General features: G+C 40.7%; 1 protein-coding gene across 1 annotated transcript in view; it reads left to right on the top strand.

Moving 5' to 3' along the window:
- The first annotated feature begins 925 nt into the window (after positions 1 to 925).
- The window catches only part of prkci (protein kinase C, iota), a 28,011-nt gene continuing 16,962 nt past the window's right edge, over positions 926 to 11,974 (top strand). The window contains exons 1-2 of the mRNA XM_069157778.1: positions 926 to 1,243; positions 9,160 to 9,281. Of these exons, the coding sequence (XP_069013879.1) occupies positions 1,161 to 1,243; positions 9,160 to 9,281 (205 nt within the window). The 5' untranslated portion in view covers positions 926 to 1,160. The remainder of the gene's footprint in view (positions 1,244 to 9,159; positions 9,282 to 11,974) is intronic.

Genomic DNA, 11,974 nt, shown 5'->3' with positions numbered 1-11,974 from the left:
GCCTATATGCTCACCAGACCTAATGCATATTAATGCTTAATGATGCATATATGCCATAAATTATTGAAACAAGCAAAGAAACTGGAAGGAATTTATATAAATGAATCATACACAGTGACCTATACTGTTTTTGTGAAAGTTTCCCCGGACGAGCAATCATCACATCCTGTTGGGAGTTTCACCCTGTTCAGGGAATCCAACCATCCAGAAACACACTCTAGGCTGGATTCAAAGCTATGGTTTGTGCATTTTAGCAAGACACAATGATATATTGATTGATAGTGGAACGAGCAATAGGCTACTTACAGCAACACAGACAATTTGATTTAATTTTATGTTTCTGTGTATTTTATGGCCATGTATTGCGTTGAATTAAATAAATTAAATGCATGCTAATAATTAAAATCACTGTTATATTTTAGTCTATACAAAAAAAAAAAGTATTATCTTCAGACGTTATACCTCTTTTATTTATCAATCAAATGCCCGTTTCACAATTTCCTCCTCATTTTAGGACAGCAGCCCGTCGTTGCTCACCCGTTTCTAAAATTAGATCTAAAAAAGCACACGCTTTTGCTTTTGTTACCGGTCTGTGTTGTTGTTATTTCCGAACCAAAGCACTTGAATGCGCGACATGTCTTGAGGGTATTTCCGAGCTTAGATGTGTGAACCTGAATGCAGCACTTACCTCCGTGAGGAGCTTGAGTTGGTACAGTCAGGATGCTGACAAATTATATCCTTATTAACTGAGATGTTAACCATGTTTCACTGTGGTGATATACTTGATAAACCTTACATCTTTGTTAAATAATGTAAATTAATGATTTAATGCAATATTTGTTTCGTGCCAGTGTACATGTCTGTTTAACACCAAGTTATGCGTCACCCCAAACATTCCGACAATGGACTCGTCCGTCGTTAGGCCTTTGCAGTAGGGAGTTGTTTGGCGAACCCCGCAAGTTTTTCTTTACTTTACGTGTTATTTTTGTTTGGTTAAGGAAGGCGAAAGTCTCCATAATTATCATTATTTGCCTCGTTACTCATTCGGTTTGTCGACGGACCACAAAAACAAAGTGTTCGGGGCGTGGTGCACAAGTACTGGGCCGAGGAAGGAAGGAAGGAAGGTGTCGGTGAGAGACGGACTGTCCGCGGCTGAGCTTATGATGCCGACGTTGCGGGACAGCACCATGTCCCACCCCGGGGAGAATTCCCACCAAGTCCGGGTTAAAGCCTATTACAAAGGGTAAGAAATCACAGGGCGTCTTCCAGTGCGCAATCGACTCTCTCGACAAACTAACCGGTGTCGGTTTTAGACTTGGAGGAGGGGGGGGGGATGTGGCTAACCAGTCGGCTAACAGTGAGCTAAGTCAGCTAACGTCTGGCTAATGTTGGGGACCAGGTTTCGGTAAACTTGACCGGGCAGACAGGTGAAGCTGTCCAGGCGCGTCTGTCGGTTTTAAAGCCGGCCCCTGTGTTATTGTAGAAATGTGTCCGGCAGATAGCGACGTTATCAAATGGTTAAACTTTGAGGAAACTAGTTAATTCCGGCTCAGTTTTAAAGCTGTGGAGCTCGTCCTGTCAGCTCAGCCAGCTAACAGTTCCTGGCTGAGTTCACTTACCTGTCTGAAGCACAGTTTGATACGAGTTTGATTTGTTGTTAATGATAGATTTACCTTCATTTCCTACCGGGAACGAAATGTTGTTGTTGTTGTTGTTGTTGTTGTTCTGTCAGCTCTGGATCTTCCTGCCTGAGAATCGGAGGCTTGAAACATCAGGGACATCTTTCAGATCCCTTCTTAAAACTTAATCTTTGAAACAAGCTTTGTATTAAATACACTTTTTTTTTCTTTTTTTTTTTTTTTTTACATCCAACTCATCTTAGCTGTTTTATCATCTTTATTGTTTGTACTATTTCTTCCTGATTATATTTGCGTCAGCCCTGCAGTGTTTTTAATCCTGAAGCGCTTTGATATTTTGTTTGTATAGTGCTGTGTAAATAAAGTTTATCGTTATGATTTAGGGACGTTTGACAAAAGGAGATTATGACAATTTGACAACACGATCACATAATTTAGGAGATATGGAAACCCAAATGAAGTTGTGTGGTTGATGTTTATCTTGTAAGGCTTCCTGCCAATTTGGAGTAAATCTGACATTTCAGATGGTCATTTCCTGTAGTTCAGAAATACTTAAGTAGTACTTGTTAAAACAACATTTACAGTATTATTATTATTATTTTTTTAAAAGGTCACTACATCTTGTTCATGTTGTGCTGAAGTCTGTTTTAACCCAGTCATAACTCCAACTAGGGCTGCAAGTAGTGTTTATTTTCAGCATTATTCTGTTAAAGTCAACAAATATTTTTTTCTCCAATGTTCTTAAACTTAAGGACAGTTAAATTATATTATTATAAAATACAGATAAGTAAAGAGTTACATACGAGGTTAGGAGCTTGAAGTAGCAAATATCTGACAGTTTTGCTTACGTCATCAGAAATGTTTCAGATTGTTTGTTTTGCTCATTTGTTGTTGTTTTGTGTATATTTCTGTACTTATTCTCTTTTAAGGCAGTCGTATTTTTATCACCTGTACAGCTAGGTTTTTATTTTTTTTTCCCTATTACCTTCTATTTTTGGATTGTTATCCACTGATACGTCAACACAAACTCCTTTTGTGTTTTCATAGATGACTTGTAGATATAGTTAATTGACTGTTTCCTCTATAGACTGCATTGCATTTTTGTGACAGTAAAAAGGAGTGAGTTCCCCTTTAGCCTGACAGCTGCAGTTTGTCTGTTTCACACTTTATTGTTGTGATGGAAATCATTGATCTCTCTGATGTTTCTACGACACTCCCCGCCCCACCGTCTCAGTTTGATGGAGCCAGCGATTGGAGGCCAGACTAGACTTGAAAAACATGTAGTGCAGGTCACTTCGGCCAGACCTGTTGTATTTCTCACTGGCTCTGTGACACACCTCAGGAACTCTGTGATGTGTGTCGTTCATTAGGTGTCATCGCACCCAACGAAGCCTCTGAAATATTTATGACATTGCTGCCCAGGAATCTCGGCTATGTCGTTGAAGAGGGAATGCAGTATAATGGGCTCATCGCGTTGCTATCGAGATGCATTAAAGCCAGGAGGCCGTAGCAGTTATTATTATCCTGCAGAAGTTAGGAATGAGAGATGGAAGCATTAGTAAGGCACAAAATCAATATATTGACTCGGGCAGACATGTCAGTGCTGTTTCCTGAGGTTTTTTTTGGTTTTTTTTCATAAAAAATGTAACAACACAACTTTTATACACCTTCTGAAATACGATTTTGTAAATGTCCACGATCCTGCAATGAATGCCAGCTTCTCAAAAAGCAGGGTTTTCTCCTTCTGTTTGTCATATGTAACAGTACGCCGAATACAGTTGAGGTGTTGGACTTTTTTTCGATGACAGCAAATTCATTAATAATGGTAAAATTATTGTTGGTTGTAGTCCGGGTGCATAAAAATGTAGACTGCAGGGAACTGCTAGTCTCCAGACTCTTTCATTGACCTCACTGGCAATGTCTCGGCTCATTTATTTTCAGTGTAGCAGCCTCTCTGACTCCATTCTCTCCTATTTGCATGTCTGCTGCCAGTCAGTGCCAGCGTCGGCAGACTGGTGTCAGCCTGTAGCAGTCTCAGCCTGTCACCGACTTGTCTTCATGTTGCTCTCATTCAGGCTGATAGTTTAAAGACAGCCTACAAATGCACTGACCACATGACCAGAAGGTGACAGTGATGCTGAGGCTGTACTATGGTAGTAGATTGACAGCTACTAAAAGTACAGAGTGTAGTAGAGCTGCAACTAATGATTATTTTTCAAGCTTTTATTTCATTGACATTGCTTGCAGGTTGTTTTTTTCTTCTGCCCATTTGTCTAAAACCCTTAAGATATTTATTTTGCAATGATGTAAAACAACAAATTGTCACATTTAAAGAGGTTTGTATAATCTGTCTATAGAAAAATGTAGATAGTATGTTGTATTACAGTCTAGTTACAGCTCTCCTAAAATTTCTTACAGTATCCGCTTAACTAATCACTACGTTATATTAGTTTTCTATTTCTATAATAGATTTTTTTTTTTTTTTTTTTGCAGTTTAATAACTCCCCTTTAACAACATATAAAACCTACATCACATTTTCCCCCTAATGGATTATTATGTATGGTTTCCAGAAGTCTTTTATTTGTATGAGTGTGTGTGTGTCACAGCTCACAAATGGCAGACTTGTTTTCTATATTGCTCTAAGTAATTAAAATTAAGTAAGCAATACTTTTTCTTTTCAAGTGTTTAGTCATAATATGTTGAATGAAAGATTTTATTTTGGCAACACTGTTCCTCTTTAAATCTATGCCAAGTAGGAGATTCAGAGAGAATGCATGCTGTGTGTTTGTTGAGGAGTTGGTCGGGTTTCTAAATAAATATTTTTACACTTTAGAGGATCACTTGTTTGCGCACTTGCCACTTTTTGTTCCATCAGTCAGCATATCTTGGTCCTGTATTGTCACACAAAAGTAAATCTTTTTGCAAGTCTCTTTTTTTTTTTTACAGAAAAAGTGGACCTGTGTCTCCAAATGACTGGAGCTCAACACTGGAGCTGGTTTTCGCAACAAAAATCACAAATTTCTGTATGTTCCTGCCACCATGTCAGGCCAGACACCCCCCACCCCCTTTCTTTTTTTTTTTTTAACAGAATAGCCAACACCAACTAACACACGGCTTCTTATTTGCTAGATCAACTTCAAGATTCCTGTGTAAGGCATGTTGTTTGGCAGGAAACTGGGATTACTCCGGCTTGACGGAGCACTTCAGTTATTTTCCTCTTTTGAAAGGAGTTGCTCTTCTTTTTCAAAGACTCTGCCGTCTGCGTCAGTGCTCAAAGGCCCAGCTTTGTTTAAAATATGGGAAGCGTTCCTTGTCTTGCTGTTTACTTTCACTCTGAAAGCCCCCTCAAGCGGTGAACCACAAAGTCGTACAGCCACCCACCAACACAACATCTCCGCTCACGATTGTAGCCGACGAATCTGAGTATCTCAGATTCTCAGCTGCCGCTAAAATGCATCTTATTGACTTTGTTGCAATGTCTGCTCGTCCTGAACATTGTGTGCGATACAGCTCAAGTGTTGGCGCACACGCGTCTGTCTGTCGCTGTGAGTGACCTTGTACCCAGGCTCAGCAGGCGAGCGTTGGTTTGTGCTATTGTGTGCTGCGAGGAGTGAAACTCTCTCTTGTTCAGCACCGCAGGTGGGCCATGTTGCCTGGAGACCACGGCATCCTGCGGTCTAGACCAGCAGAAGCTGTGTTTCATTCACCCTGACCTAACGGTGGGAGAACGGACTGGGAGGATTCAGGTGTTTCTTTCAGGGGCCGCGCCGGCGTCTGGGTGGCTGTTAACTTCTGCTGGTCTCCTGCTGCAGCGGCTTCAAGTGTGTGTCGGTTTAATTTCAGATCACTAGCGTGTGTCTGCGATGGCATGTGGTCATGGTTGTGGTTGTGGTTGTCTTGAGTGTGTGCATGTGGGTCATACCCATCCGTGGCAGTGGTGACAGAGAGATGGATGGTCCCGGGTGCTCATGGAAGCCCAGAGAGGCACCCTGACCCTTCGTCCTGCTTGAGCGCTCGGCAGTGACGAATGGCTCCACGTTGGGCAGATGGAGCTGCTGAGTCCTACTCACGGCAGTTAAGACGCCAGGAGCATAGCCCTGCACTCCCCTCCGCTAATTCCTCCTCCTCCTCCTCTAATTTAGCTGTACTGTAGGCCGGTACGGAGCGGAGGAATGCCAGGTCTGTGTGGAATGCCACTTCCTCACTGTTCGTCAGCAGTGATGAACTCCCAGTCGCTTTCTGCACAATTCTTCTGCCTCAGTCACTCGCAGGAATCCCAAAAGCAGTGTTTCTTTTGCCTACCACAGGTTAGTCATATTAAACATTCAAATTGACATTTACATAGTCGGGGACCATGTCAGAGTCGTGTATTTCTTACAGACAGAGATGTATTTGACCAGATTCGACACAGTACTACAACAAATTCATAACTGTATTAGGCAACGTTGTGTTATGTTAAAAATGCAAGTTTCCAAATCAAAAAAAAACACAACAGATAAGTCTTCACACAGCTGCCAGCTAATCAGCCTGTCTCTTTCAATTTTAAGTTAAATTCAGTACAGTCATTGTTAGGCTGCAACAATCAATCATTTAAATTCACCGATTAAAATGTCAGTAATAGCTGGAGCTAATGATTCTATTCATTATCAATCTGTTGATTTTTTTTTTTTCCCCAATTAATGAGCAGCTCAAATCAAATGAATAGCTGAGAATTAAAGGAGATGTCTTGTAATCTCTTGTTTATATGTTTATATATATATATATATATATATATATATATATATATTGTTTTTTTTGATTACATATTGGTTTTGTCTGTAACATGTCAGGAAATAGTGAATGATGTCTATCACCATTTCCCAAAGCCAACAGTGACGCATTCAAATTGCATGTTTTGTCTTCCCCAGTCTCAGAGGTATTTAGTTTAGTGTAATAAAACATTGTAAAACATTTTAGCTGCTGGAACCTGGGAAGTTTTTTATTTAATTCAAATTCTCGTATTTTTGCTTTAAAATCCACTAATCAAAGAATTAACTAGAACTTAAACAATCATCAAAATAGTTTTTAATGAATTTGTTGTTGCTAGACTAGTCAAAAAAAAAAAAAAAAGGGGTTGTTTTGGCTCCACTCTACAGCAATTAAAAGCCTCAAAGCCGCCTTTAAAAAAAAAAAAAAAGTATTTCACTGCCCTACTTTGAATATATTTTTATCACTTTGTTGTAAGCCAGCTTCCTGTATCAGCTGTAGCCATTAGCTGAGCTTTTATCTGTGTTACAGAGGAAGTTGTTTGAAGCACCTGAGACATGGCTAAACTTTAACTGCAGCGTAGACACACTCTGTTTAATGATCACCCACAGCTCGGGTCAAGTTACACGTGACACAGTTAAAGTCACTTTGCTGGCGTTGAAACGGCGCTCGGATCGCCTACAACCTGTGTGAGAACGGCAGCGCGGCGTTTGTGTTCATGCGCTCTCCGTCCTCTGATGCGATCAGGGCTTTCAGCAGGAAGTGGAGCTGCCATGCTGCTCCTGGAGGAGAGATGAGACTGTAGGAGTGTGGTTGCCATTCTCTCTCTCTCTCTCTCTCACGGGCAATGATTAACACCAGCGGGATGGAGGAAGAGGGTGAGAAAAAAAAAGAGGGAGCGAGGGAGGAGTGGGCATCGTACTCCGAACGCGTGATCTTCAGTCCAGACAGTTTAGTACCTGCTGTGCGGAAGCAATGACGAGTCACTTCAGATGCTCAACATTAACGTGAACCTGAATTATCAGCCTATAAATCACAGACTTCTCGATATTTGAGTTTGCTACTGGCAATAATTGACCCTACACGGACCGTACGCGCTCCACGCCGTCCTAGGACTTTGTACAGTAGATGTCCTTGAAAGTGTGTTGCGTACTCCCAAGTATTGGGATTTTATCATCCTGCTGTACAGCTCTCAAGTTGATGAAAAGCCACGTCCATCTTTGACGACGGCAGTAAAGGGAGGAAGAGGTCTTTGTCCTCTCGTGTCAGTCTCTGGCTGGTGGAACAGATTGTGCACATTATCCCCTTTTTACTCCTGTCTGTTCGCTCTACTTCCCTCGTGTTTACCCATTCAGTCTCGCCTCTTATTCCCAGTCGCACACATATAGGCGCCTGAGCTCAGACCCCTTGTCGCCTGCAGACCTGTAAAACCTCCCGTGTACCGTCTCCATCCTCCGTCTTTGGACATCTGTCCCAACGCTGCCGTGAAATTATGAGGGACAGATGATCCCTCCACCGTGTTAGATGCTCTGCAGTCCTTATCCACGTCTCACAGCAGTGTGTGTGTGTGTGTGTGTGTGTGTGTGTGTGTGTGTGTGTGTGTGTGTGTGTGTGTGTGTGTGTGTGTGTGTGTGTGTGTGTGTGTGTGTGTGTGTGTGTGTGTGTGGCTTGAAGAAGCAGAGAGTGATGTACTTGTTGATTAAGAGCAGTAAGCCGAGTGTTGGGGCTTTCTCTGATTGATGGCCTTCACCACAGAGGTGGACAGTGTGGTGAGCCTTCACCACAGCGGCCAGCATCCAAGTATGGCCTGTGATTCATTCTGGTTTTTAGTTCGTGGCTGTCTCCCTCACTCTTTTGCAGCCTTTTTCATTCTCCTTTTTTTTTTTTTTTTTGCTCCCTTTCGCACACCCACAATCACGCTGTGCAGATGAATGCACACACAAATGTGACAGACTGCAAGACTGTGACTAACATACAGCAGTGTTTGGGGGGGGAGTACGCTCTCTCACTTCCTTTCTCTCCATCAAAAGTCTGCATTCTCCAGAGTATTTCTTTGAGTGCATCAGCGAGAGGGCGGCAGAGACTGGAGGAGTGTTTTGACTAAAGGTTTATAATGATTAGTGCTGACATAATCAAATGAAACTACCAAGCTTGTCATGGTTTCAGCCTCTTGAGTTTTTCTGTGTTGAATATAATTTTGATTTGAATATTATTGGATTTTGTGACTGTTGGCCATACAAAATATTAAATTTGATGTCACTTTGGACTTTGGTAAAGTGATAGTCACTGGTCTCTGAGTCTACTCAGTGTTCTGTAGACAATAACATAAACTATAATAGATAACACAATAGATTTTTTTTTTTCTGTTTGTGATGCCATTTGTTCCTTCAACATTAATTGTAAAACATGCACAGTACTTCTATGTGGTAGCTGTATTTGTATTTATTTATTTGGTCTTGGTCTACTATTTAAAGCATTACAAGGATGCACCAATCAGACTTTTTTTTTATCTGTCACTAGTGAATCCCATCTTTAACTCAAAATATTTGCTGATATCACATCCTGCCTCGGTACCGATGCTGCCTTTTTTCAGATTTATAATATGAATACATCATTTTTTTCACATCAGGCAACATGATGTGGTGTCACGTTGTGACTGAATGAACAAACCGATGTACGACACACAATTTTAGAACGACAACATTGTCATGTTTTATCTTCACTAATGCTGTGTGAGTCAAAGGAAATACTTGACTTATTTCTTCCCGTCTGCAGGGACATCATGATCACACATTTTGAACCGTCCATCTCCTTCGAGGGGCTGTACGGGGAGGTGAGGGACATGTGCTCCATGGACAACGACCAGCTCTTCACCATGAAGTGGATCGACGAGGAAGGTATGTTTTTCCTTTCGTTGCACCCTTCACTGTTTCTACCATCTGTACTCCATATAGAGGTGTAAGAGAACAGCCTCAGAAGCTACTGTTTTTTTTTTTGTTGTTGTTGTTTTATTTTTTACTAATTTACCTTTCAGAAAAAATGGGCATACTAAACAAAAGTCTCATGATTACATGAGGGGAACGCATTCATTGGTCGCCTGTTGAATTTGCCAGCATATGATGGTGCCACGTGTTGAAGTGAACATGTGCGCAGATGAGCAACACGCGACCTTGTGACTTGACTGTGACGCTCAGTCTCGTCTTGTCAGTCCAGAAAGTGTACAGCCCCGCCACTCAGTTCCTTTTCAGACAGTTAATCAGGCAGCAATCATGCTGTCACAGGAGAGATGGAACCATCACATTGTTCTGCTGAAGATAAGGTCAGCGCGCCCAAACTCATCAGACTCAGATCAGCTGGTGCTGGTAGCCACCCACATACGACCACTGGAGTCATTAGCCTCTATGAGAAAGAAAAGCCGCTTGATGGTCGTTACCAAGTACTCTGTTCGGTGATGGCTGTCTCTCCTCCTGCCTCATCCATGGAAACCACACACACACACACACACACACACACACACACACACACACACACAACCAACTGTGCAATGTGAACTCGAGTCATTATCCCGATAATTACAAAATGTACTCTGCATTCATTGATGAAGTGTTATTGCTGCTGACATTTATTTCAAAAGTGCTCAACTTTTGTAAATGAGTTTCCCTGTTAGAGGAATATCACACAGATCTGCTCGTCAAGCGTCATGAACATCTTCCTACAATTTTATGGAAACCCCAAAAAAACTGCTTTTACCATTTAGTTTCCGCGGGTTAAACTGATGTAATCAGTCGGCCAAGTGTCCCCTCCGTCAGATGTGATGCTTCTTTCAGTCGGACTCGTGGACACAGTACACCGCCTGCAGGGTGTGTACCTGAAGACAAAACGAGCTGGCTTGTATACCATCCTCACAGGAAAAACTCCATGTAGTGGAAACGAGCTACTGAACCTACTGACATATCTTTCTATAGTTTCAATATCTCGGTTTTAGTCTGTTTGTCCGATAAAAGAAGCAGATTTGGGAAATTATGTGCGTTAAAAAAAATCTATTTCAAGTAAAGTCAGCAGTGAAAATAATGTCGTTCCAGGCATAAACATCAATATCAGTATATTTTTGTTATTTACTGCATATAGATCTTTAAACAATCATGCAATTAATTGGTGGTTGATTAACAGAAAATCCCTCAGCTATAGTTTTTATAATAGATTTAACATTCAATGCATTTTTTAAGGAAATATGCAAAACAAAAGCTTGTTTTGGCCTTTCAAATAAATTAATATCCTAATTTATGTGGTTTTATATGATGGTAAACTTTGTATTGACGTGATGAATGTCCGAGTCCACCCACTAGTTCAACATCAACCTCCAGTCATTGGTATCATTTCAAATTTGCACTGTGTGTCAAGAGTTTCTCTCGTCATTCTATTTATACTATCAGCAATTAGTCACTGTGACTAGTTAGGTAGAGCACTATGAATAGGATCGATGGCCTGAGTGTCGTCTCTCCCCGCCTCTCCACCAGTGTCACGCCGACTCCTGGTAACGATAAGGAGATAATTAGATCCGTGTCTGAGTGACATTTTGATTATTGGTCGCTGTACAACTCGGGCATGTACAATTAAAGGGAAACGGGTTGAAATGGCAGCATCGACTCTCGCATGCTCATTCTCACACACTTAATTCAATGTTTACTTTAAAGTTATCACACCTATAAAGGTTTAACTCAAGTTTTTTTTTTTTGTTGTTTTTTTTTTACATGTCATGCTGATCTTCTGTATCACTCTCCCAACCGTTTGCGCTGATAACTGAAAGTACAAAGTGTTTCCTGCCTCATTGTCTCTGTAACCTGCTCATTTTCAATCTGCGACAGTAACCTCTTAAATGCCACGTAGATGAGAAACCTGGTTCCCCTTTCTAGATTTCTAACAGCATGTGGAAAATTAAAAAAACGTAATTATTGAAAGAAATAAGGAGCAGAGCTGTCAAATACAGAAAAGCGTGGGATGTATCATGCTCAATATGTGCACAAGTACAAGCAGCTCGTGCATGAGGAGCATGAAAAGAGAACTCAAATCTGAGTTGTTTCAATGAGCAAATGTTTTGCATTTTTGCAAGAAAAATGTACATAAAACCATCTTTATTTTATATATATATATATATATATATATATATATATATATATAAAAATATATATTATCGTTGCTGATGATTCATTTTCTATAAACTTATTGATTAATCAACTAATCTTTGCAGCTTCTCTCACATTGTAAATAAACACAAGGTCGGACTAAAATTGAAAATAAAATAATTGTTACCACAGCTGAACAGTTAGTGTGTTATTTGTAAAACTGAGACACACTAAAGAACCGTGCTCTCTCATCATAGCCGTTCTTCTAAATGTGCTTTGAGTCCAGATGTTCTGTCACAAAAATTTAAAAAGAAATGTTGTCTTCAGGTCCACGCCGTTGTATCTCAGTAATGTACCGAAACCATCAAATGTTTGCCTCCACATTAATGCAGAGAAATCGAATGACTAAATGGATGTTTTTCTACGGCACGTTTAGCGCAAAGGAATTGTTCTCTGCTTTGATTTCT

This window comes from Embiotoca jacksoni, unplaced genomic scaffold, assembly GCF_022577435.1.
Source record: "Embiotoca jacksoni isolate LCO1_2020_lvr unplaced genomic scaffold, fEmbJac1.0.p SCAF_22, whole genome shotgun sequence".
NCBI lineage: Eukaryota > Metazoa > Chordata > Actinopteri > Embiotocidae > Embiotoca > Embiotoca jacksoni.
Note: the sequence above shows the minus strand (reverse complement) of the source record. Positions and strands in the feature narration are given on the sequence as shown.